Raw genomic sequence first — 27,614 nt, 5'->3', positions numbered from 1 at the left:
AAGGATGGAGAGCAGGAAAAACTGGGTGCACAGTGAATCCTGCCAAAAGAGCAAGGCTCAGGGAACACTGGATGCTTTTTGGTCTGTCCTGTAAACATCTGGAGATAGAGAGGGCAAAAAAAGAGAGAGGAAGAAAAAGGAAAGTAACTGGAGGAGCAAAGGACAGAATATGCCAGCGCAGAGCTCCTTTCAAGACTGAAGGCTACTAAAGTTCTCCATGGTCCCTGAGCACTCAGACCATGGAGATGCTGGTGGTCAGCTCTGGGAAGAGGTTTCCCTCACACATGGTGGGGACAAAGCTGGCCCCTCCAGCGCTGGGGCAGGCAGGCTGCTCCTGCCTCTGCCAGCAGCGCGGGGCCGTGTTACTGCCGGGCCACAGCAGCGGCCGGGCCTGACTTTGCCCAGTTCTGCAGCCCAGGCTGAGATGAATATTCAGGAGCTGGAGAGACGTCCCCACCTGTGGCGCTCTGGGCAGGGTCTCTCTGAAGAGCCCCTTGTCCGGCCGCCTGTCAGAGCTCCGCAGGCTCTCAGCTGCCCTCTCCTGCCTGCCGTCCCCTCTCCATCCCCCAGGCTCGCTGGCCGCCGGGGTGGGAGGCAGCCGTGGCCCAGCTGCACGGGCCACGGGTCAGCCTGGGCTTCGTCGCGGCGGCCGTTCGGCGCCGGCCACACAGTGGGATTTCTCACTAATTGGCTGCCTGGTGGAAGGGCTGAGCGGGACAGCGGCTGCGGCGAGAGCCAGGCCGAGGCGAATGGCGGTGACAGCTTGGACGATCTCAGCAGAGCTGTGCCTTCGAGCTCCCCAGCCACCCGAGGAACAGGTGTCTGCAAAGCGGCTTTCTGGCTACGGCGAACTTCCCAAAGACGTTTAAAGGAAAACCGCAGCAACAGGCCCGCAGGCTGTCCCTTAGATGGTGCATGCAAGAAATGCCTCGCCAGCGTGTCCCTGTGCCTTTGCAATAGGTCTGCCCCCCTCTGCATGTAGGGACATACCCAGCAGAAGCTGCTGTCCCGCCGGCTCTTCCCTGCAGGGGCTCCCAGCTCGGGGTAAAACTTGTAACAAAATGCAGTTACAGGATAAAAGTATCTCCATTGTCTGAGAGACTGACCTGTGAAAGAAGCTGCTCTGAGATAATGTGGGAGAAAGTCCCTGTATACAAGCAATAAAGACCAAGGGGGGTACAGACCGGTGAGGCTGGCCCAAGGGCAGGAAGCAAGCACTGTGCCTACGTGCCCTGCTAGGGGCGGGCAAATGAGCATGGGGGTGAGAAACACCCTAATCTCTCCAGATCTATTTCACCCCTTTCATCGGGAGACTGTGAAGGGTGCTCAGCAAACAAAAGTAAATGAAGAGCAACCTGGGAGCCGAGCTACTCTCAACCACCGGGCAGCATTTCCTGTAAAAGGAGAGGGTCAGATCCTTATCCTCTTTTGGCAGCACAGCTGTGGAAGGTGTTCACAGCAAACTGAATTTCTTCACTCAGTGCTCTTTTTGGGGTCCCTTCTTCCTGTTTTTTTTTTTTTCCTTTTGTTGATCTCTTTTTGAACTAGAGAAAACCGTAAAGTTAGTGTGTCCTGATCAGTGATGCACCCTCCATTTTTGCAGGTTCCTGAAGAGTCCTGGATTTGCCAGTGCTGACTTTATCTCATTGCCGCTGAATTCCATGGAGAGATTCCCAAACTCTTTGCCCAGTATCCTCTACTCTGTATTACCAAAATGCAGGCAATCACATAGAAATTCTTTCCAAAAGAAATTCAAGGCTCCAATGTTTTATAGACTCTTTGAAAATACTACAGACAGAAAAAGTAGAAATGCTCTGGGGGCTCCTTCCAGCCCCTCCAACAAAGGCAACTGCACGATTGTTCTTACTGCAAAGTGCAGGCGATTTTGTCCATTTCTAGGCTGAGGCAATGCCCTTTAGGACTGACAGAGACTGACAGGAAACAGAACAAAAACATGGCAAATTATAAGAAAATATCAGCTCCATAAACTAACTGCTATCAATAGCAAATCAGGCCTGAAATATCTGGGTCTTAATTTCACTTGTTACTCATAACCTCCCCTTCCCTCTGCTAATTCCTGTGGTGCCACGTCTCCACAATTCCTCTCCTTTCTCTCTCCTTACAGTTCTCAAAATGTCTTCTTTTTCACTTTATCAACAAGTAGCCAACCTTCCCCCTCACTCAGCCTCCAGCCCCCTGATCGCTCTCGTTACTCTTCTTAGGGTTTACATCTCTTCTTTTTTTTTTTTTTCCAGTAAGCTTTTTCTGGTAATGCAGCCAAGTCATGGCACTATGTCAACTGTACCACATGGGCTACAGTGCTGCAAGAATATAGGTATATTCTTTATTGTAATATTCCCATTAGGTGTAGTGAGACTACTTAAATGTAATAGTAGTACCTACAGAAACGTTCACGGGACCATGTTCTCCCAGTCTTGCAGTGCAGCATGCATTCAGCTGGAAAAGGCTTTAGCTTTTTCCAACAACAAGGCTCCATTACAAACTCCCATTCTGTGTACTTTGCCCTGTGACCCACTGTTCTCCCTCCTGTTGAGTATGTGGGTTTCAGCTCATTCTCCAAAACACTGACAAGCCTGTGTTTCCGGTGAGGAATCTTACCACATAATTTACTGCCAGGCTCCTGTGCCTGGATTCAGTCCCCGTGTAAGTCCCCATAAGCTTTAGAAATGATTTCACAACATACCTACATGTTAAGGAGCTGCCTGTGTGCAAAAGGGAACACCTTCACGGCTACCACATCACTGCAAGCAAGTGAACAAATGGCCTGGGCATTACGAAAACAAAATGTTTTGAACTTGAAAAGAAGGGATAGCTTCAAAACCTGGAAAGGAAAGTGATTCTCTGCAGACTAGCTTTAGGTTTTTCTTTTTCCTATTTCTTTCTGCGTAATTTGGCTGCATTTGGAGAAGAGAGAAGACCCCATATCATTTTAAACAACTATTTTTTTTATCAAAACTGTAGGCAAATCTCAGAAACCACATGAAAATCTTACAGCTTCAGCTTTTCTTCTCTCACTTCCACATTCTTTCCTGCAGACTTTGAAATCAGAACAAACTGATATGATAATAATAGTAAGAAACATTAAAATAAAACTTGAGTTACTAGTAAAGAATTTAAAATAGGGAAACAAACTGGGTACAAACCACATTACTGACCTTGGTCTTCCAGCTGGCCTATGAGCCCTGTGCTATAGGGGAATGCTTCTTCCTATGCAGCCTCCCTCAGACGGTCTTCCCCAGACAGAACTGTGAATCCCAATTTCATATGGCAGATAACAGAGAGAATGCTCCTAAAAATAGCACTCAACTCCCCCTGAGTATCCTAATTTCATTTTAGTTGAAGGGAGGGGAGAACTGGTGGGCACACCTGCCAGGTAGTGCTTTAGAAGCAGAAGAGATGTGTATGTAATAGAAGGTGAAGGGGGTAACAAAAAACTCAGTGTGTACAGTGACCTTAGAGAGAAATGGATGAGGCTTCTCCTTATTGCTCAAAATGACTGGGAACACAATAAAACAAAGCCTTCCCCCACAGACTTCTCGGCCCAAAAAGAAACAAGATATTAGCTTCAGAAACAGCTCGTGGTAGAGATGTAAAATACTGAGCACCAAATGCTGGATGACCATTGCAGACTCCCCTCTGTCCCCTAGATATGTTGAACAAGAGTAAACTATCAAGAAATGAAACCAAAATCAGTGCATCCACGAAGCGTTATGGTGGGGTAGGAAACACCAGGACCAATTATTGGCTAACAGGGGAGTTGTAATATACTGTCTCCAAACACCTAAATCCCAGGGTATAATTAAAAGTAGTATTTTTATTACAATAGCTAGACTGAGGTAGATCTTACCCAAAAACTTCATGGCTAAGTTACGGCAAGACATTAATAACATAAGGCAGAAGTGTACAAATGGAAGGAGGAAAAGATGGAGGGAAAAAAGTGAGGGTGATCCATGCTGTAAATGGGTGGCGAAACAATAAACAAGGAATAGCCATTTTTAAAGCATTTTTAAAGCAGGGCTCTGTGTGTTCATGCTAGAGTGCATGCAGTGCCAGCACCATCACCTTTTTGCCCCTTGGCAAACGACTTACTGACAGCCGAGGACAACAACGGCAGGAAGTGATGAGCAGGAGATGGAAGAGCCTGTACCACCCTACAGCCCAGTTGCTCCTGCAGGTTGTGGAGTTGCACTTCCCCTCCCAGGTCGAGCTGATTTTTGGTTTAGTAGCAACACCTGCAGGCTGGGTCCCTCAAAGTGCTGCAAGCTCACGGTAAGATCTGGTCCTAGCCCCACAGAACCAAATTCTTTGTTAGAGACAAAGCGGGGGCAGATGGAATCTGTTCAAGGTCAGGCAATAAATCGGTGTACGTAAAAAGCAAGTCCCGGGTCAGGCCTGCAGTTATTCAGCTGTGTGGCTGCCACTTACTTGCTCACCGAGCTGCTTTAAGAGTCACCTGAGCCAAAACCCTGACACACCTCAAAATGCCTCCAAAAGAATGCCTCCATCGCACTTCGTCTGATCCACTTCTTCCAGCCGTGTGCATCTTCCAGAGGCCAGCTCAGAGCAGGCATTCCTGCAGCAGGGACTGAGCTGTCCTCTCTGTCTGCACATTGCCACCTCCAGAGAACAAAAAGGGCAGCGGCTTCTGGAGCTGGCAGTCCCCTGCCGCTAAGCAGGCATGAGAACGAAACTAACTTTAGTTTAAGTTACTTGCTCCTAAAATGTAAAAACGAGATAATTACAATATCTCTGCTGCTGCAAAACTTTGTTTTACTGAACGCTGTTACCTTCTGCATCACGTTTGGGGAATTTTAAACAGGCAAATGGAAGAAGGTCTGATTGAAGATGAAGTTAAGTGAAAGAAATTGGTCTCATTTAGCACATGACAGGATTCATCTGTGTTCTCAAGTCCACTGAGGTAGCATCATGGGCGTTTCATATTCATGAGCTGCTGCGACACTGTGTCCCCTCATTTACAAAGCACCGTGTTCAGCAAATTCTGTCCCTGTGGACACTCCGTGCATTTTATGGTCTTGTCAGAGAGACATCAAACACTTCAGTAACCAAATACCAGAAAATGGCTTTAATTAGCGCATCTCAATGCAAGAAATAATTTTTCTCTCTAAGTGGAAAAATGGAGAATTTAAAAAAAAAAAAAGGATTTTTTTAAAGAAAAACGTGAAAAGCAACAGGCAAAAAAATCTTCAAAAAAACATAAGGAACAAGGGACACATACAGCTTCTGCTGAACACACAAACAAGCTTGAAGCCTCTTGGAAGCTTTCTCAAGAGAGCAGCAGGCAAATGGAGAGGATAAAGAATACATCTTTGGACGCTAGGACATTAATTTCACAGGGATACCTTTCCCTGATTGAAACTGCCCTAGCAGCGAGCTGATACTGAATGGCGTACGTGCCTGATCAGCCAGCAGGGAGATGAAAACAGCAGGGTAAAAAAGCAGGCGGTACCACAGCTGCCACGGCGCTGCCTTAAAAGCTGAGACAAGCAGAGGATAACCTGACTGTCCCATGCCCCAAAACACCCTTTTGAGAAGAGAACAGTAACAGCACAACCTAGGCAGCTGAAAGGGAAAAGTCACCCAGTGGGCATTTGTCAGGGGATTCACAGGACGTATGTGGGTCATGCAGTAGATGCAGTGATGACCGTCCAGCCTTGCCTTACAGAGGCATCAGACAAAATCATTTTTAATTCAGCCACAACGCTCTGAGGATATTGCTAGCTAGATGGAGGGCTGCCTGGGAGGTCGGGTGGTTCACTGAGACATCCGACTTGCTTTGATAAAGCGCCTTGCTTTCTCAGACTGCTCAGCACAGTATGACTTCTGCCTCATGTGACACTTTGCTGGGACAGGCGGCAGGCACATTTGCTACTGCCACAAAGCCTCTGCTCGGTTTCAGCCCCTGGGAAGCACGAAGAGAGATGCAGAGATACACTGCTGCAATGCCAGGAGCAAACCGAGGAATGGTTCGCTACAATGCAAACCAAGGAGCCGTGGCAGATGAGTCCCTGAGCTCTGTGCTGGGCTTCAACAGGCAGTAGCCTGTGCTGTATTGTGCAAGAAGACCAGGCACTGGCAGCTTTAAAAGACGAGGAACCTCTTAATGCACGGGTTTTTCACCAGCAGCATAGGACAGACGGAGTGGAGGCCAGGCTCAGGACCCAGAGTCCAACATATTCCTGAGGTTATCAGCATCTGCAGTGCCCAGACACCGCCTAGCCTTACCAACAGCCCACTGACAGAGTGCTGTCCCTGCCCTCCTTTCCAGTAACATCTGCTTTCCTCTTTTCAAAGCTGTTCCCAGCTCCTTTGCAGTATTCCCCCGCTGGAACACACTTAGGAGGTGGTGGGGCAGCAGATGAGAAGGCATGAGGTACCGAGGGAGGGTCTGGTGGACTCAGGAGCACAAAATCCTCCCCAATAACACTGGAGATGAGTGATTTTGTGTTAGAGCATTAGTGTGGCAGAGAAAGAAGCTTCTCAAATGCTCCCGTGGAAGTATGTTCAGGAGCAGCCGTATCTGATTCTATTTCATCCTCTTCATGTAACGCTGGAAAAACAAGACAAACTACATTTCTTTTATGCTAAATCCTTAGGTTTTTTTTATTTTTTCTTATATATATTTATTAAAAAATGCCTCTTTGATCGGCAGCACCCATGACATTTCCACATCCAGCAACTCCTCAGAAGCCTCCCTCCCTCCACAGAAGGCCACCGCTGCTGACAGCCAGCTGGGTTTGATCAGAGCCACTCAGAATCGGATTTTCATAAGACAGATGAGGAATCTTACTGCTGCTCTCTCTCATATCAGATGAGAAACTAAGGGGGAGGGGGAACGGGTCCTGAGGGAACGACACTACAATCAAGGGCTACGCGGTTCTCTCTCTGTCCCTCCACTGCTGCAATTTTCAAAGAAGTTTGCCCTAGGCAGTTTTAAATGATGGTGTCTCAATTCTGTAATCATCTTTCAAGAGGTTTTTCTTAAAGGGTGTTTTAGGTAAACCTAGTCCGTCAACTACACTTATGGACTCAGCAATCACAGGACCAATATGGCTCTGTATCTACCATGTCGCAAAATTAGTGGTGGAAGATGCTCACCCAGACCACCTTTTTCAGCCCCAAACAAGCTGTGCTTGCTCCCTTGCAATTAAACTGCCCACTGCCCCCCTGACAAGTGGTTAGCCACTCCAAACAGCACTTCAGCCACATCTCTTGGGATATGTTATCTGCTCCACCCCATTCACTGTGCCTGCCAAGGCAGAGACTTCCCCGAACACCAGAGGCTCTAGATCCCAATGTTGTCAGCAGTCCCTGGAGGAGTTCAGGCTGGCCTGGACGAGCAGCAGAGGGGAAACCTTCAGGTTGGTCTGAGTTTGCCCTTCACTGCCCTTGCACAGAGATTCAGGGCAGTGCTGTACAGGAGCAGCCAAGGGGAAGGGTGCTGGTGTGCTGACAGCGCCACACACAGAGTCACAGTGCAGAATCCAAGAAACCCAGCAGTTTCTGTCACCCTGCCCCAGGCTCCTCTCAGCCCACTCACACAACGTCCCAAACACCTTGTTTTCCTCTCGATCTCCATTGCACTGATGCACAGTGCTTTGAGTCCATTTAGCTCTGCTCAAACTGTTCCCAGTGCTGTCTTCCGAGCGTCTGAAGCTCCCACTCACCATCTCCCTGACAGTTCCTGCAGTTCCTCTTACCCTTCTGCCTAATGCTTGGCCAGTAGAGCTGCTTTCTCTGTCACAAACTCCTTGCAGTCACAGTCCCTGGAATCCACCAGCACTTGGTGCGTTCTGTAAAAACAGCAGCTCTCCGGGGAAGCAACCAGCAAACTTTGTCAGGAATGATGCAGGCAGCAATAACCCACACCCTGCTCTTACTCTCAGCTCTGTTTGGAGCAATTTCATCATTGGTGCATACCTGCATGCAGTTTGTGAGGTGTTTGGTGTTTTATGGCTCTATTTATTCCAAGTGCCAGATATCCCGTAAGGGCTGCCTCCCACCTGACAGGCAGATGTCACTCCCCAGGAGGATGCAGGGACCATGGCATGTGCCCATTTCTTTCTCTCTCTCTCCCTCTCTCTCTCTCTCTTCCGTTTTTTTTTTTTTTTTTTGATTCTGTTCAAATGCAAAGGAGCTACTGCCACATGCTAGAAGGGTAAGAAGTCCTTCTAAAAGTTTGACATTGTATAGAGAGGTCTCACCGTTAGCTCTGCTTCCTTGAGGAGGCTTCCCAGCAGGCAGGAAGGGGTTTTGCCTTGAGGGCACAGATCTAGTGACTGTCTCCCTGCAGCTTTCCTCACCTGCAGGTCAGGTTCAGGTTGTCTGCATAGCATAGTCAGGCTTTCATTTCAATCAGCTCTCTCATTCACACACACTATCAGCTTTAAAATAACAAGCCGTTGTTCCCACAGACAGAGAATCGCACGTGTCACAGCCCAGTCCTCCGAGAGAAGCCCTGTACTAGGAGCTGTGCATCCCCTGAGTAACAGACAGAAAAGGGGAAGGGACTTCTGAAGACGGGGAAACAGTCTGTGCAGGAAGGAGAGCTTGCAGAGAGGTGCCGATCTCAGCTAACAAGCCCCCACTGCAGTGCTGAGGGGAAAAGTCCAAGGGCAATGTATTGAAGATACAGGCGTTGGGGGAGTGCAACCCAGCAGTGCAGAACAGGTGGACAAGAAAGGAACAAAGGGGAAGCTTTTAGCCAGCATGGTGAAGTAGTTTGCTGGCGGAGAGGCAGAGAGAAATGCCAGTACTTCTCACCCCAACAGGAAACAGCCCGTTGTAGCTGCATGTCAGAATGAGACACACAAACCGAGTAAAGCCAAATGAAATACCCAAGCAAAGCAGAAGCAGACACTCTACTGTCCTGCTGGAGAAAGGAGCAAAGGGAAGGGAAAGCCCTTCAACGTGAACTCAATTGTCTGTTCTCCCACTTTATGACAAACAGTCTGTACTGGGGAGAAGCAGATCTTGAATGCTGCAGAGAAGGAAATGGCGCTCTGCAGACAGCACTTCTTAAACTCTGCTGATAGTCTCCCATCTCCCATCTCACGCAGTTTCCCTGCTGCGCAGCGCTCAGTCACTGCTGCCCATTTTCCCTGTTGACATGGACAGAAAATTGAGCAATTACCCTTAAACTCCTCTCTCTCAGATTGCCCAGATTGCTACATACATAGCATTAAGCCCCCAATTGCCCCTGGCCAAAAGTGACTCAACTAGGCCTGTCCTCTAGGAATTAAACACCTTTTTGTTGCTTATGAAGGTTTATTATTCCTCAAGTTGTGCTGCATTAAATCCTGTTAAAGCAGGAGCCCATGGTGCCGAGGAGCTGGGCCCCACCATGCCAGGGTTCAGTTGGACACGCATCAGCCTAGCAAAAATATGTTGTCCATTTTCTATGCCTATGTACTAACAGGTCCCAGTGTCTGTTCAGGAGGATGGGCGCTGAGCTCAGAGCAGGTGCTGTAGGAAACCCAAAAACCCGTCAACTGGACACACCAGAACTATTGCTGGAGAGACTTTTTCAAATCAGTCTTTCCACCTTGGAGTTTTACAGGAGCAAATGGTGCTTTTAGTAAAACACATTTATTTGCTTCCTATAAACTCAAAACTGGCTCCTTTTTAAAATGGCTCTCTTGGCCTGGATAAGAAGAATTGCTATATGAATTCCTATCTTCCTATGTGAAGAAAAAATATGGATTAAAGAAAATGAATTCTGAGCAAAGCCTGAGCCAAGGTACTTACTGCACTTGTAGGATTTTGACAGTCTGTATTGTGCATTATAGATGACTTGCACCTTCTGGGTTTCCCTGTGCACCTGCAAGGAGTGGCTAGAACTGCTGATGGTTCCATGCACGTCCCTGTCTGGACCACTCACTTACGACCTTCCAGGTTATTTTGGTCTTTCCTCAGCCTTCCCACAGTCTGTGAAGCAACTGTCCTGTCCCAAAATCCCATGGAGATGAGTAATCAGATGCTATTTCATGCACAGTACGAATGGTAGTGAGAGAATTCTAGTTTTACTTCTGAAACTACAAGGCGTAATAAAACCTAAAGTCTCCACTTGGTTGTGACACCTTCCCTCCGTTCTCCACATGCCGAACCGTAGGCTCTGTCCAGGGCCTATGCTTTTTTAATGCTTCCTCCAATAGACTCCAAATTCTGAGCCTCTGGTCATTAGTGCCATACAAATGATCAAAACTGAGCACACTTCAGATACATAGCACTATCATTTTAAGTGCACACAGTTTTGTCTTTCATTCTTTCAATAAAAGGTTGGACGGGGGACAAGCAATGTTAATGGAATGGTAGAGCTAACCTTTCTAACAGGTTAAAGGAAGGCAATCCAAACGTCTTGGTTGACAGCAGCAATCAGCAGGCAACCACACCTGTTCATATTAAGGCGTACAAGCTAACACATTATGCAGCACAAAATAACCATGACCCATCCTTGAGGACCCCCACACCAGGAAGGTCTGCGTGAAGGCAGGCCTATATGGCTCAATTTACAGCACAACTGCGCAGTGCTGCTCCCTGCCTTCTACACTGGGCAATTATTTATATCTCTCAGCTTATTCACAAAATTAATTTTAATTAGGTTCTGGAGTTTGTTTGTACATCAGTTTTCTTGACTGCAATTACTAAGCCCACACAGAAAGCAGCTCTCCCAGAATTAGCCTGTTTGCACTCCCTGTAGAAATAGGACCGCAAGCATGCAATGCACTGATCGTTTAGAGATTTTCCATCTGGAAATTAGATCTACAACCCAGCGTACCTGACTGTACTAGAAACTGCCTGGGTAGGAACCACAGCAAGATTAGCAGGATCCTTCTAACACATACATATAATCTAAAAATGAATTCTGAATAGCAAACAATCCAAAATCAACTATTAACCATAGGTTATGTACAGATAAATAAGTGTATTATGACTTACCATGTCTTCATGGCACATTCTGTATCAATTCTAGTCTGTACTTATTACCTGAGGTGTGGGAGCACTAAAAGTCACATGCTGCTAACATGTGGCAAGCATTTTTACACTTAGTTAGCAAAGAAAGTTATACTCTGCATATAAGCCCAAGTTTCAGTGAGAAGGACAGCACATATGCAAACAGTCAAAGGGCTATTCAGAACAGGCTATCAGCCTCACTGATGTATGCTGAAGTCTATGAAGCCCAAGAAACTTCCCAGAGGGGAAATTAAGTCTATTCTGATGATGCCAGTGTTGTGAAGGTGCCACTTCTGGCAGTCATATGTTGTAATGCTTAATTTGTCTGGAAGACCCAAATAAGCCTTCTACTCAGTCTCATTAACCATACTGATGTCTGATCCTTTGTGACTCCTACTAATTCTTCAAATACTTGAAGATATTTTACAGATGCAACATTTTATACACAGTATAAAATTCTTAGCCTTTGAAAATTTAGGAAGCTCCTAGAGACTTTAAAGAATTTCTATGTCCATAGTCTTATAGTACTTCATACTGTGGATTTTTCCTGAGCATTTTCTTGGTTTATCCAGTGCTAGAAGAGTAAGTGATATAAACTATAAAGAAAACTAGTGGTAAGTCAGGAGTCCAGTAGATTACACAGCAGCCTGTAGAGGGATGGGGTGGGATAACCTACCAGTACATATGTTTAGCTTATGCCCTCAGATATTGCATTTGGCAAGTGGATTCTTTAAATGAAGAATTCTCTCATGACAGAGGCCCCAAGAGAACTGTGCAGGCACTCGTCCTGACTGGCACAAGACTGGGGTGTTATCATAAAACACAAGAGGGGCTTTAAGTAGAGCCTGCTCTCACCTAAACTAGGGGACAGCAGTGCTTTCTATCCCTGCTCTTACCCTTTTATTGGTCTTTTAGCTCTCTTCTTACCCCAGTGCACTATTCTCCATATGGAAGTAATCACAGAGAAAAGTGTCCCCTTGACGCTTTCCTTCTTCCCCAAGGCTTTTTGTTATTCTGTTTTAATGAAGAGCCAGACTTAGACTGCAGGCTCACTTCCTCCTCCTCCTCTCTATCTCCTTTGCTCTCTCTCCCCATTTCAGCAGCTGGGAAACTTAAGCAGCTACCACATTTGTTTCCCTCCAGGGTGGTTCATTCCTTTGCCATTTCTAACCAGATGCCTCTGATCACTTTACTGGAGAACCCCCAGACATGCATGAAGGCAATTCTTGCAGTCAAGTAGGTAATCCTTACCTCCTCCATCACTTGATACCTCCAGGCTCTGCTGTCTGAGACGATGGCTGCAGCAAAACACAAGAAGGAAATAATTTCAAATGCAAGGCCAGAAAAGCATCCTGTGACCCCTTTTTCCCCACAAGCCTTGTACCTGAGACAAACCCCTAGGTTATCACAATGGCTTAGACAGCAGTGGCTGGTGTGAATCTGCTGGGAAAGCAGATGCTTCTCCCTCTTTCCATTATATGGGAGTGACAGAGCCGTCATCTTACTCCACACCCAGGGAACTACAGAGTGACCAGTCCTGACCCATACTGGGACACACGACATGAATTCATGCCAGGTTCTGCATCCTTCCCATGTTCCAGATCTTGGTGTACATGAATTTAGAGTTGCATGCCCCTTCTCCATGAAAACAGATATAAAGTTGTAAAAGAAGTCTTAGCAACAAGGGGAACTTACTCTTCTACTTCTTCCACATGCTTTTTTCCTGACCTGTAAGACAAGGAAAGGCTTATGTTTAGAAAAGGCTAGAAAAACTTTTTAAAAAAGCACACCTTTCCCTATATCACTCTTAATGTGCAAAACAGTTCCTGCACCTGGGTCTGATATCACACAATGCTCCTTTAAAAAGTAGTTCTGAGTAACCACTGAACCAAAGTCCCTGAATGCATCAGGTTAAAGCTGAATCATTTAGATCCCAAAAACAGCCAGACACGGGTACAGTGAGAGCAATACACACTGTTTTTTTGTTGTCTTTTTTTTTTTTTTTTTGAGTTTCTCAGATCCTTTTTCATCCTCTCTGCCATCAGCTGTGGGTAAAGCTTGCCTTACCTGAGTACGGAGGTCAGCATATTAGGAGTGAAGAAGAAGGCATACTTTGTCTATCTACCCCCGAGAGATCGACAGGTTCTTCCTGCCCCTGGTTGTGCTTAAAGATTATCTGGTTGCCTTTGCAGGTTAGGAGCCCCACTTGAGCTGGCCAAGTTCAGGTCAGACACACTGTCGCTGCAGTAAATCAGGGTTGATCCAGCTGAGTTAACAGGAGTTCATAATAATAACGTTGAGGGGGGAAGGCACTGGCAAATGGCAGCTCCCTTGCTCTCCACCCCAGCAAGCCCAGAAGTAATTCAGTTCCGATTAGGGACGCTTGTTCAATATTCAAAATGTAAAACATGGAGGTTGCTGAACCAGCACTTTGAAAAGTTAATTAAATGCCAGGTTTCTTTTTAGCAGATACTCCATCACTCGCTGATTGCTTTGGCCATTTTGCAGAGTGAAGTTTCATCTCTATGTGTTGGGAATAAATATTCTCCCCTCCCTTAAGTCAGGGCACCATGACAAGGGATACACGGGGCTCTCCCCTACCACATGCACTGTCCCAAGACACACCAAGATGCAAGAGAAGCTGCTTCATTGCCTTGCACAGCTCCTTTCAAAGCAGTTGCGTGATATGGGGCAGACTTTTTATCAGTTCTCTGTTCTGGCAGGCCACCATCCTCATCTAGTTCTCCTGTGAACAGTCTGCTCTTGTAAGAGCAAGGAGCAGGATACAGAGGATATCTAGCTATGAGAAGGAGAAAGCCCTTTGTCTCCACTGCTCTCCTTGGAGCTTGCAGTCTGTGAGAAGCTAAAAATGAGACCAAATCAGTGATCTGAGCTCTATAACATCCACTGCTATGGTCAGAACTGCAGCCATATAAGTGACATCTGCACCCAAGCTTTCAGCTACATCTGCACCCTTCGGTTCATGACAAAGCAGAAGTACAATGGAGTTGGGGAATTCAGGAGCGTTCTTTCAGTGAGGAGCAATTGTCCAGTTGCATCCTTTTCCCCAGTTTTGTGAAGCCCCTGATACTATGGAAACAGGAAGGAATGGCTCTAGAGAGCCCACTGCCAGCTCATGCTGGTGTATGGTATCTGAAAAGACAGATATGAAAAGATGATGCAAGATTTATCTTATCTCTCCCCCTTCTGCCTTCACAGAACTGCTTCCCACACCCTGTCTTCGGACCCTTGCCCTCACAGTGGGATCATTTCCTGGAGGTTCAATCTAGCCTCTTCTTAGCATGATCCCATACTCTTGATAATTGTCCAGCCCCAAATAACCCTTTTCTTTCCATCAGTACTCACACTTCTTACATCCTTGCTCATTGCCTGTCCCCAGGCAAGAGTGCAACACTCCAGATGCTTCTACTTCCCAGGAGAGGGCCTTGCTATCCCCGTAAGCAATTTCTGTTTCTTTTTCCTGAGCTCCCTGTCATGGCAGAAATCCAGGTGGCCCAATGGGAAGGCAGTTGTAAGTTAGTCCTAGAGGCAGAGACTATTACGCTCATTCTCAGACTTAAAACGTTCCCAGCTTTTCCTGGTTATGTTAGAAAAGGATTCATCGAGGGCAATAGGCAAACATACACAGTGAGAATTCACCTTACTGTTCGAGATGACTCCAAATCTGGGCAGCTTTGCTGCAAGTCCCAATGCCCTTGCTTAGGTTTAATCTTCTGCTCTCACTCACATTTTCATATTTTGTACAATACACTCAGACTTCTACACATTTCAAGTAGTGTAGTTTCAGCATTCCCAAAACTATCTGCAGATTTGCCAGATAGCTTTACTTCATTATGAGATAGCTGCACTGTACTGGAGAAAATGGTAATTTGGGGAATAAAGTCATAAGCAAGGAAAGGACAAGAGTACTGCCCACTTTAATGCTAGAGTCTGGGTGTTAGGACTCTCTCCCATCAAACAGGACAGTTCTCTCCTGGGCACGCTAAAGCCCCAGTGTCAGCCCCTCCAGGGGAATACCCCAGCCCCCATGCTTCAGGGCACAAAGGTGGCAGTGGATGATGCCAGCCTCTCGTGTTGACAGTACCATGGTTTACACAGAGCACTTAACTGCCAGGGGAAGTAGAGCAGGAGCTAGAAATGACTGCTGTTCTGTTTAGGAGAGACATCTGCTTTCAGTCGCCTGCACTACAGAGGTTTGTTAATATATGACTTGGAACAGCATCAATTGATGAAACTGGCATTTCAAACCAACTCACAGGTAGAGAACTATCTGGGATTTATGGTATGAAATTTCTGGAGTGCCAGCAGAAATTGCAGGAAACCCTATGTGGCCTTGATGACCAAGCTACTAGGTAAAGAAGATACCGACCAGCTTACTATTTCCTTTTTTTTTTTTTTTTTTTTTTTATGGAGCCTTAAACACAGAGTCTTCCTTTTGTTTTGTTTAATGACATGTTACTATTTAATTCCTTGTTTCAGGCTGGAAAACAATTACAAAATATTTTTGATTTGTTCCTGACTAATGTTTTGCTTTTTTGGCCCTACTGCATTATCTAAATCTACCTAACAAAGTGACCCTGAGAGAAAACACAAGCTTTGCCCCATGTCTTAAAGTTAAAAACCTTCAAGGCAGCAAGGAAAGAAAGGTGTTAACAGACCCTTAAAATGTGCTCTGCCTCCAACCCTGTGGACTTCATAAGCTTAGCTGAGGGCTAAGCAATAGATGGAGATACTGTTCTGGCAGAACCAGCCACCTGCCTGTCCCTTTGGTCTCCAGGTGCTGTTGAAAGCCCTGCAGGCATTCTTTGTGAAGTTACCATGCTGCTTTAAGTATAGTGGGGTACCCAGTCCTGAGAAGTGTCTCAGCTTATCAATGCCAACTGCAACATGCTGAGACCAACATTTCATCCTGTAGGAATACCATGCCTGGCTACACAGCATCCTCCCCATCCACCACAAGGGCACAGCTTTCTAGTGATGAGTGGAAGCAGGCACTGAAGAACCCAGACTGTAAACTCAAGCCAATATCGATAGATTTCCTACCTTTTTCTTGTGCTCTCAGCAGCAAGTGCACTTGCCCTGGTCTGTTTGCTCCAGCAGGAGGCACAGCACAGGGAAGGCAGCAACAAGCATCCACAAAATGAACAATTGTGTAAGAACTACAGAATACAACACAATACAACAGTTCCGCTGGAAGGGACCTCCAAAGATCATTGAGTCCAACTGCCTGACCACTTCAGGGCTAACCAAGTTAAAGCAGATTATTAAGGGCATTCTCCAAGTGCCTCTTGAACACTGACAGGCATGGGGCATCAACCACCTCACTAGGCAGCCTGTCCAGTGTTTGACCACCCTTATGGTAACAAACTTTTTCTTACATCCAGCCTGAACTTCCCATGGCAGGGCTTTGTGTGTATAGATACATCCATTCACGTAAGGGCAAACAAAATAAAGCAATCTTGCGAGCAGTGCTCAGAAATGCATTGTCCGCTGTATTATATACCAACGACCATCAGTTTTTGCAAGAGCGATACCTCTGTTTCTCTCATTCCTTCTGATAGGCCCACTGCTTCTGGATGGCCAAAGAACATGGACTGACCCTGTCATCTTTAAACTTTGTTTCATTTCAGGGCTGTCTGTGCTCCCAAACAGAACCAAAATCCTAGAGTATTCCCTCAGGCTTTGGCCAGCTGCTGATCCCCTCTCTGTTTCAGGGTGTCGGACGGCTGAGAAACTGGGCAGAAGACCCCCGACAGACCCCAGTTCACCTTGCTATACAACTCCTACTACGCAGCACCTATTTCTCTCCAAGCTGTGTGCTGCGGCAGAAGATACAAATCCGATCTCACTCTCGAGCGCTGAGTTAGCTCAGTTGTGGCCAGCAGCAATCCTCCCTCCGTGTTAATGCCAGGGGGCTGAGTCTCAAAAACGAGGCTTTCCCCCAGCGGCACCCCAGCACCCAGCTCAGCCGGCTGGGAGCTTCCTAGAGCCGTGCTGAAGGGTGAAAGGCAGGTCTAATGTAGACATGATCTCCGTTAAACTGTTTCTTTCTCATTTAATGGCCTACCACGGAGATCTAAATGGAGATAAAGTAGCAAGGCTCAGAGAACAGCCAGGATGCTATCTTTATGCGGCATGACAATGTGCAGTGCTTAATTACACACCGTTAACCTATTTTAAGCAGGGGACATAACTGGGATGAATGGGGGGAAACGTCCTTGAAACCTCCTAATGCCCACAGCTCGCGGGGGCCGCGGCTGGCTGAGGGGGGCCGGAGACCGGCACCTCACCGCATAGGGTTCCCCCCAGCTCCGCCCCGGGGCCTGGAGGCAGCGGGGCCCCGGGGAGGGGGGGAGAACCGGGCCGCGGCCGCTCGGGGCTGAGCCCCGTGAGGCGGCGGGGGGCGGCGGAGGCCTCAGGCGGGCCGCGGCCGCCCTCTGCCGGGCGTCGGCGGCGGCTGCCGGGGCCGTGAGGGGACTTGTTGCCGCGGGGCGGGCGCGCCGAGGGCGGAGGGTGCGGGTGTTTCACAGGGCCTGGCGTGTCTGAACCGCTTCTCGGCGTGAATCACGCGGAGCCAGAAAAGTGCTTCAAGCTGCCCTCTTGCTAAAAGGAAAAAAAAAAGGGGGGGGGGGGGGGGGGGGGGGGGGGGGGGGGGGGGATGTCCTGGTGTTGGAGATGTGTCTTGTTTTGAGAGAGCAGGGCGATCAAAGGGAGAGCAGAGAGGGGCTGTGTTCTGGGCAGCGTTCTGCCTGCGTGCTTCCGTCCCGAACCATACCCACCGGTATGGCTTGGCTCGGTCTGCAGGGAAACACGAAGCCTTTTGCCTCTGGGGCACTGACTGTAATTCAGGTCTAGGCCTGAGGGAGGGGAAAAACATGATTTAAAAAAAAAAAAAAAGGACATTGTACGCTCTTGCTCAAGTATTTTTTTAGTGCCCATCACCGCAGCAAGTGGGTGGTGAGCCACGAGTTGCAGCTTGTTCAATAGCCTAAGGCACAGCTAGTTACACATCCACAGTGACGCACAGGCGTGAACTGATCGGCTCTCCCAGCTCTCCAAGTGTGGGCCTCGGCCACTGCTTGTTTGCTGAGGCACAGGGAGTGAAAAACACTCATCAGAGCTGTACAGGACCACAGCCCATGCTGGAAAGGAATACCACAGCCCGTCTTCTCCCCTATTCCATTTCACCTTCCTTGGGGCTCCCTTCAGTTGTTCAAGTTTCTACCCCCTCTCCTGTGGCAGCCTGGAAAAGGCAGGTTTGTCATGATAAAATCAGGGAGTTAAATCTCTACATCTCCTAAAATCAAGGCAGGCTTTGCCGTCAATTTCAGCAGAGCCAGGACTACAAGGAGCCTTTATTTCTGTCACTGCGTGGCACCTCACAGCCCTCTGCTTCCAGACACTGGGACACACGGATGTATGTCTGCATCTCCTCAGTGGGGTTTTGGGCAGACACACGTGTGTGGAACCTGCAATGGTCCCACAGATGACTTTCCAGCACCTCACAGGCTCCCTGGGGTGCCTGGCCCACATGTTGAGCACACTGCCCAGAGCACTGCATGGGAGGAAGAAGGACCCGATAGATGCTGTGGCTAACCAGCTCCAGCTGAAAGGAGCTTATGAGGCACTCATTATTCAAACTGTAACAAAAAATGTTCTTTCTCCTCATGTCCTAATACACAGGCTTGCTTAACAGAAGCAAGTAAGGAGGAAAGCTCTGGCAAGCAGGACTTTAGGAACTGGCACAAGGGAACAAGCGGACAGACGGAGTTCACAGGGGTCACTGAACCTCAGCCTACTCAGTGCAGCGGCCCCGTAACAGATGTTCCCAGGGCTCCCCAACTCGCTCACTGGTAAAGAGCTGACCAGCAGAGCTGCTCAGAGCTCCCACCGAGCAACAGAAAAAACAACAACACTCAATACAAATTCCTGCTGTGTGGGAAAACAGCGCTGCAGTTTCTGGAGGTATCCACCACACATCTTCGTTCCCTGAGAACAGGGGCTCCTGTCCAAGAGATCACGTCTTCGGTCTCCAGTAACCACCAGGGCCAAGTCTCACACCAAATGGCTCCTGAGGTTACAGGAGCATTGCAGTTTCCATTTAAAGGGAAACATACACTGCTGATCCCCATGGTTACACAGAAAAACTGACTGCTAAAGGGGACAGAACTAGAAAGGAAAGAAAAAGAACCCAAGCTTGCTTGCCTTTTTTTTTTTTTTTTTCCAAATCCCACAACAGAAAACAAACTCTTCAGTCTGTAGGACCTGGCCAAAGTCCTTTTATTTGTGATTGGCCTCACTGAAAACATTTAAATTAAAAAAAAATCCAAAGAACTAGGCATTTGTTACCAAGTGCCACCTTGTGCTATCATCTGAGAGCCACAGTTCTGAAAGAAGGCATTTTAAGAACTTGGGTTAAGGACTTCAGAATAGTAGAGGGGTGATATGGGGATAGGGGAGGACAGAGAGGGAAATAGGGTCAAAGCAGCAGATCAGATCATCTTAGGTCTCTTTCCACAGGTACACTGCATTAAGTCAGACTTCACAGTCAATTTAGAGGTGACCTACAAAGGCCAAACAAGTTTTTAGCCTTGGCTTTGATGTATACAAAAGGGTTGGTTGCAAGTTGTCTTCAAGAGGATTTTGGTTTTTTAAACTCAAAATATTTGGGAGAGCAAGAATGGTCTCCCGTGGATGTGCTGGTAAATTCCTTGGAGATGCAAAGAACTAAGGAAGGAAAATCAGAGAGACTTCACTGTGAGCACACTTTGCCACCTCAGCAGCTTACCTGGACTGTTACCAAAATGTCAGACTCCCAGTTTTGTCATGCAAATTCCATTGTCTAGGGTAGGTAGACTTTACAACCTTATTAGTTCTTCAGCTGCTTAGTATCTTTCAGGAAAAAGCCAAAGAAAACTTCACTAATAAAGAAAAACATCAGCAGAAATATAGCTTAAAAAAAAAAAAGAAGAAAAAAGCCCAACTCTTTTTCGAGGTTCCTCTGAGCATTGCAAAGACACAAGTATGGGCATAAGCCTAGCATTTTCCCTTTGCAGGAAACCCTTGCAAGTCACACTGTGCAGGATTAAAAGGAAAAAAAATCCCCCATCACAGCCATGCTACTGAGGGATTCTCAGGTGACTCTTTTGTCTTTTAGGGAGTTTCATTTTTCTGCCAGTTATCTTTACTGAGTCTAAACAGAAACACCAAGGAGAGCTCACCCAAGCAATGACATGGAGGGACAAGAGGACAAGAGCCTGTTAGCATTCCTGGAACATCCAGCTTATTAAAAAAAAAAAAAAAAAAGGAGGGAGAGAGAAGGAGAGGAAAAAACCCACCCTGGGCCTGCAGCTTACCGCCATCTTGATGTCCTTGATGCGTGCTGATGGTGTGGAGGCGGCTGGCACCAGAACAGCCCAAGAGAAGGAATGAGAGGCCAATGGAGATTTATGTGAGGAGAGTGAGATGGACAAGGTAAAATTGTCAGGAGGAGTTGTTAGAAAGTAAAATATATTGTGACAATTCCACTCCTGCCGTTCATCAATAAACTGACAGATCATTTAGTGTCAATTAGGAGTGATAGATGGACAAGTCCCCATGATCCTGGGCCAAAATTAATGGCTGGGAGGGAGAGGGTGATTGAAAATGACGGCTGACATTGAGAGGAAAGTCCTGAAGGTCCCCAAGGGGCCATTACTTGCCTCATTCCCTTGCAGATCAATGCAGGGACAAACCCAAAAACAGACACTTCAAGACAAAACTTAATCAGACTTCCTTTTCTTTCGTCTCCTTCTAAGTTGTGCCCCCTCACTTGGTAGCCTCAGTCCTTTGTACCTCTACTGTGCTCATCTCTGAGGACATCCACAGATGGCTGCAGGATGCAGAGGGAAGCTGCTGTCTTCCCCACAGCCAGAAGCCTGGCTCTGCTCCTAACATGGCAGCGTCACAAGGAAGCCCAGCCTGAGATTTATCTCAACATTGCTGGACTGGGAGTAGAGGGCAGACACAATGACACGAGCTTTCCCCTGCCATGCCAGATAGAGAAACTCATGAGCACTTTACTACTCCCACTTGCAAGACAGGGATGGCCAGAGGTTCTATAAACCAGACACTCTTGAGGATCATTTCATATAGATACAACACAGGATAGTTTAAGCCCATCTTTTTGAAACAGGAGGTTTTTAACTTTAGCTACCTCTAGAGACCTTGAATCATAAAAAACCTTAATCTCTTAAATAACTTTCCTCCAGCTCCAGGGTGCAATCTCACCACTGCCCACCCTCCAGAGCCCTAAATTATGTCTACACATTGCTTGGGTTACCAAAACTGTTCCGCTCTAAAGGTCACCCCAACTGCATCCACTTCCTTCTGACAGGGCCTTGATATCCTGTGAAATGCATTCCTGGACACTGCACCAACACACGTTCCAAATTGTTCTGGTCATTCTCCTAAACAAGCCTTGATTATTCCAACTCGGTATGACCTACCCCTCAGAAAGGAGAGATTTCAGCTGTGGCTGGAGCACCTGTTGCTAAAATGCCAGGATCCCTACAGAAGAGAGGAGATACACGTGCAGGCGCTGGAAGGGATTTCCTCCTGAAAGCAGCACTTCCTTTTTGCTTGGAGGGCCACCTGAAATGAGCTGTGTTTATTCCACAACAACCCCAGCTGCTGCCTGGAGAACTGCATGAAATTTAAGGGGCTCACCACAGGGAGGTTTCAAGACCAAAGGGAACAAGGACCCAGGTAAACTGGAAGTGTCCCTAGAAGAAAAGAAAGAAGAAAAAAAAAAAGAAAAGAAAAAGAAAAGAAAGAAACATACTAACAGGGACAAAAATGGAAGAAATTCTGCAAGGATAATCAGCTATAAGTAAAGTCTGATAGATGAGATCAGCACAAGCTGGAATTAAACGGATCTTGGAAGCACCTCTCCTTTGTCAAATCCTCACTAGTGTGCAAAACTGAGTTCCCATTTCCTTTTCCCATTGGCAGGCACTTTGTGTTTCTTCCTTCTGATGCAGGAGATAACTCGACAATAAAACCTCTGCTTTGCTTGTCACAAGTGTCAACACTGATGTCATTAAGGACATCAGCACAGCCTTCAGAATGGCACTTGGGCTCCATCCAGTGGTTGGAGAGCTGCTTCTCTAGAAAAAATCTGATGTAATTACTGTTATTTATATAATCTCAGCAGGGTACTAGGACCCAAGTGGCTGCCTAGGTTCTTGGCTGGTCCCCTTTCCTGTAACGCTGCGGCTACAATATTGCTGGGGCAGCAAGGGGACTGCCTCTTCTCACAGAGAGCTGTTGTCTCTCTGTACAAATTAAAATAAGTACAGCAGCTTCAGTTGCAGAGGGCCCTCTCAGCAAGGAATAAAAATTCTTCTGTCACTATTTTGCACCATTTATTTGCTGATAGCAGAGGCCAAGTCTGAGGGTTTGCTCAGACACTTATCTGCAGCACTCATTATTACCCATATTTACAAAATGGAACTCCTAGTAATGACAGATGTTTTACAGAGGTTCTGGAAGTTCAAAGAAATCTCTCCATGCTTGACTTTTGAAAATTTATCCAAAAAAAAAAAAAAGACACCATTTCAATAGTTCAATAGTTGGGAATTTAGATATCTGACACTATGCTATGGGGACTTGTGATAAAATTACCTTATCCTACTTCCACACAATCTGTGCAAATTAATTTTAAAACCAGTTACAGGCTGGAAAAGTTTAAGGGGTCTCCTCCTCTTCTTATCTTGGAATAGTCTGAGACAGCACTAGTCTGATGGAAGGAACCAGCAAGATGGTGAGAATATCTGCAAGTTTACCTAGGTATGACAAGATCTGGGCAGGTAAGGGGACTAGAAAGGAGCAGCAAAGGTAGAAAAAACAGAAAACCACATTGCAAATGAAATTCTACTCTAACACGTCCCAAATGGAAATACAATTTCAAATCATCATTTCACACTGATAAGACTTTGAACTAGAAATACAGCAGAAAAGAGTTTAAGTATCCCTGCAGGGAAAGCAACAAGTATGCAGTTGCAACTGGCTGAATCTGTCAGAAACAGAACTAAAAGCTTAGACCTCAAATAGGGAAGAGAACACACAGACAATGACAAGAGTACTTCACAAGTGGCTGCAGTATCCCATCTGACCTACAACATATTCACACAACATAGAAAATTGAACTGCAGCCACTCTGCTCACCCTTTCTTTCTAAGCAAAAGATCACGGATTTCAATACTGTCAGTTTGAAATTACTTAAAATTACTGAAAGCAGTATGCTTCCCAAGCGTAGGCTCAGTTACACTGGCACAGGAGTCCTTATAGCTGCACCAGATATATCCAAAGAAGCATGTTATTCTAGTGTAATTACATCTCCCCTAGTGAAATTGGAGCAAGTCAACACGATGGGCTTCCAAACTGAGTCAAATTGGTAGAAAAGCTGTGGGGAGATAAAGCCTGAGAAAACAGAAACAAGAAAGCTGCAGCAACATTGGTATGACATCAGCCGATGACTCAGACTTTTCACATGAGGGCTTTACTCTGGGATATGTCACAAAGACAGCCGCACAGGCCAGCATCTCAGACTTTTCTGAGGAAGAGAAGGAGAGAGGGAGAGAGATCACCCTGTTGAGAATCCGCCGCTGAAGGAAAGAACTGTCAGGGAAATGGTTGTACAAGTCTCATCCCTCCTATGCCTAAAGAAAGTCAGAACAAGACTTGCCATCATAAAATGCATTCCATAAAAGCTCTTAATACAAAGGAAGAGAATGCTGTCAGATAAGGCATGATACTGTATGCGTGAAAGAGCAAGGGGCACGTCTTCATCTCACATCCCACTGGGCAGGGTCATACAGGTAGAAAGGTCTGCAGCCCCCTAGCTCCTGTTCTGCTTCTTCAGCTGAATTGTGTCCAACCTCGTAGGAGCGTTTACTCCAAGCACCTGCTGTATCTATAAACCGTGCAATTGGGATGCTAGAGAGGTATCACTGACAGCTACTGCAATCTATCAGATGAGGCTGAAGTTAAACCATGGAAAACATCCTAGAGTAGCACACAGCACAGTGCCATTACATTAGGAACCCACACACTGTCCTTCAGGGCACATTAGGCTCAGTCTTGAATAACTATATTAGCTCCTATCCAGTCCCTCACGTAGCCACCAATTACATGATTTATTTTTCCTAAGCAATGCAATTCACCCTTGTTCTCTGCTATCACATTTCCATAAAGCTTCTACTTGGTTCTACAAAGAGCTGATTTATTCTTCGGAGACAAACAAAGAGCGATAATTTTCCCAGAAAAGTACTGTTTTCCAGAATATCGACAACCTTTCTCACCTCCTAAGAAATACTGACTACGTAACAGGTCTCTGGATGCTCTGTCCCATTCTCAGGGTTCCAGGAAAGAAAATATATGACTTTTCCAGAAATCTGAGTGCCTCCAAAGCACATGTCCAGACATATACACTCTTACTATAGGCCTTAATGTATACAAGCGATCTCATACCGCTCCATGGCAGAGGCCTTCAGTTCAGTGAATAGAAAATATAACACCAGCATAACTTCACAGCTTAAAAAATAATTAATAGATTGAAATCTCCTCCTAGTCTGAACTATCTTTTGGTTTTGATACCCATTCTATTAGCATGTCTGAATATTTCCTTTCTATTAGATGTCCTTCATAAGCATCAGGCTTCTCAACATACATTACACCATTTGTACAGTTTTTTCTTTCATCTCTTCTCTCTGACCATCTCCATCCATCTCCATTATAGCACAACCCCATACACACATACACATTGACAAATTTGACCTTTACTGTCAAGGCTAATCACTAAATCCCGAACTGTTCATTGCACGCTTGTAAGTGGGACACTGTCATGTGTCACTCTCCTGGAAAGGATGCAGGCAGTCAAATCCCACCCCACCAGCTCCTGTATTTAACATGCTCATTATGTTCTTGGGCTCCTTGCAGTTACTACACCAGGTGAGGAACACACCGACTCCCACAGACATAGGCGTGTACACACTTCTGAGCCCAGCCAGAAGTGTCAAATTATAAAGAGCATTTGCTAGTGGAACCGTGCAAGAGCAACACTTCAAATGGTTTCAAGGAGTTACAAGGATAGTGGAGATACAGGCCATCTGCAAGATTCAGAATATTTTTTTCCAATGCCTGCGGCAGTAAAGCCCAACCAGTGATGTTCAGTTAATCCATGCCTAAGCTCTTAATAAAAAAAGAGGTGAGTACTCACTTGGTAGGTGCCAGTACAGGATCATCTGCCCAGCCTCCTTGCCGGCGTGGGGGTTTGGGTGGTGGATCCTTTAAAAGAGGAGAGACACGTTACAGCCAGCTCCAGTCAAGCTGAAGTCAAGCCATTTCTGACACCAGGTTCGCACATACTAAAGTGACAACTTACCAAACTGAGAGACAATGTTTAAGATGCTGTTTAATCATAAATAAAAGGAAGAGATATATTGCAGGACAGTTTTTTAAGTGTCTTTGTAAGCAAAAGATGTACCACTTGTCAACATCTTGACAAGTTGCAGGTCTGTGTGTCTTTGACTTGCCCAAGACACAAAGGAGATTTGATCCGCAGAGGACGCCCTGTTCAAGGCACGTTTCACGGGGAACACCTTCATTACCTACACTCACATTTCAGCTAGGAGCATTGCATTTTACATGTTTGCTAGGGCACAGGTCAGTCAGCACACCTTTTAGACAACTCATTTTAGATGAGGAATCGTTCCCTCAAAGTGTCTGCTTTTCTCCATGGGCTAGAATAGGAAGTTAGACAAGTTCAGATACGGACAGACACACCAAAGACCTCTAAAATTAGGGGAGACGAACCCTAACACCACCACCACTTCTGAAACACTAAAGGGAAAGTTCATTTGGAGCTTAAAGACACTCCCTGCTATGTTCTTGCACTGTCTTGTGTGGCACTCCGCCACATGGCAAGAGAAGACAAGCATTCAGCTTGGGGCTTACGATGGGAATTTTCAAAGACTGGGCGCACCGTGTGGGAGCTGCCCATCGTCTTCTGTAGTCTGGGGCTCAGACCCCTGCCTGAAGCACCTCGTACAGCAGTGTCTTCAGTGTTTTGTGTGGCAGGCAGTGGTGAAAGCAGGGGAGCAAGGTGAACCCCGTGGATGAACTTAAGTTTATGTAGCTTCCAGTTGATGGTGCCCAGCTGCACAGACCTGTGAAAGGACCATTGGAAGAAGGGATAATTGGGTAAAAGTGATGTCTGAAAGTGAGGAAAACATGGTCAATGCAAAGGTGTCTAAGCTAGAGAAATGGAGAGGGGACATGTGGCTCCCACAGCTTTTAAGAAAGGGAACGGACTGGGTGACTCCTGAGGGTTTCTGACTTCACAGAGGGGAGCTTGCATGTGTGGTGGGGTCAGCCCCGAGCCAAAGCCAAATTGTCTCTTGCCACAGATGAGGAAGGGGCTGAGCTAACCCCTGATGGTAGGGGTCTCCCGTGTTTATTTCTTGAAGCAGAAGCATTGTTTGTGAGTGTGGGAAATGAAGAGAGCCTGCCAGGGGCAGCCGCTGCCTGCTGCAGGGAAGGGGCACGACCCTGCATAGCTCCCTGATAGGAGCAAAAATAGTCATTCTCCAAAAATAAACAGGGAGCAGGAATGAGGCAGGAGCCGCAGTCCCAAAATACCAGCTTTCTTCGGCAAAGGGAGCACAGGAGGGCAGAGGGACAGGCAGGGAGCGTGAAACGCAGGAAACAGCCTCCTTATATGGGCTCATCCGCAGGGGACAGAGCTCAGCCGACTGGAATGGCCATGTCACAGAATGTGAAGCCTTCGGGGGCCCAAGTGAATGGAGTTTTCTGATCTTTAAATGATTCCCCCAGATTCTTAAGATGCCAAACCAGAGAAGAGGCTGCAGTGCCAAAAAAGGAGCATTTTGAATTCGGTTGATCTGGACACACCCAGAGCCCAGGAAAAAGGGGAAAAACACACCACATATGGGCGTGCGTGCCCACATAAACATCCCTATTCCCATTACACACACCCCTACCTCAAAAACACACTCCCTCCCACGCTGATCCTTCCCATGCAAACAACTCTTCTCCCTCCTCCCCGCACGCCATCCCCCAGATCAGCAGCGGCCCACGTTCCCTTACAACTCCTCGCAAAGGCACACCGAGGTACACACGTGCTGCCAAAGAGCTTGGGCAGAAGGCTGAGGGAAAACAGCATCTCCAGAGCATTCCCATGTACTTGCAAATTCAAAAACCCCATCCCCAAAACTAGTCTTTAACTCCAAGATAAGTCAAGCTGGGCACTCCAGATGAAAGGGTGCTGAGAATGACTGCCCCAGTGCTTGCGCAGGACATGGCTCCATTGTGATTAGGGGCTTGATTCCAGCATCCTCCCAATTTTATAAAGTTTTCCCAACGATCATACGCATCAGGCAACCGCGAATGTCTGTCAGACCCTGACAAACAGCTCACATATACCTACAGGCCTTCTATTCCTCTTGCAATAAATCAGGCAATTCTTTTCGAACTGCCCACAGGAGCACTAGCAACAGGAAAGGCAATGTTAACTGTCAGCCGAGGATAAATAGTTTTTC

The 27,614-nt window shown here is 46.7% G+C and overlaps 1 protein-coding gene across 4 annotated transcripts in view; it reads right to left on the bottom strand.

The window, feature by feature from the left end:
• The window catches only part of IFT43 (intraflagellar transport 43), a 49,046-nt gene that overhangs the window by 3,703 nt on the left and 17,729 nt on the right, over nt 1–27,614 (bottom strand). For all 4 annotated transcript variants that reach the window (XM_048059786.2, XM_048059787.2, XM_066998125.1 and 1 more), the window contains 3 exons: nt 25,274–25,341; nt 12,688–12,720; nt 12,244–12,290 (listed from right to left, as the gene is read on the bottom strand). In XM_048059786.2, coding sequence (XP_047915743.1) covers nt 12,244–12,290; nt 12,688–12,720; nt 25,274–25,341 — 148 coding nt within the window. The remainder of the gene's footprint in view (nt 1–12,243; nt 12,291–12,687; nt 12,721–25,273; nt 25,342–27,614) is intronic.

The sequence above is a fragment of the Anser cygnoides genome, chromosome 5 (genome assembly GCF_040182565.1).
Source record: "Anser cygnoides isolate HZ-2024a breed goose chromosome 5, Taihu_goose_T2T_genome, whole genome shotgun sequence".
Taxonomy (NCBI): domain Eukaryota; kingdom Metazoa; phylum Chordata; class Aves; order Anseriformes; family Anatidae; genus Anser; species Anser cygnoides.
The sequence above is the reverse complement of the archived record's forward strand: the minus strand, read 5'-3'. Positions and strand labels throughout refer to the sequence as shown.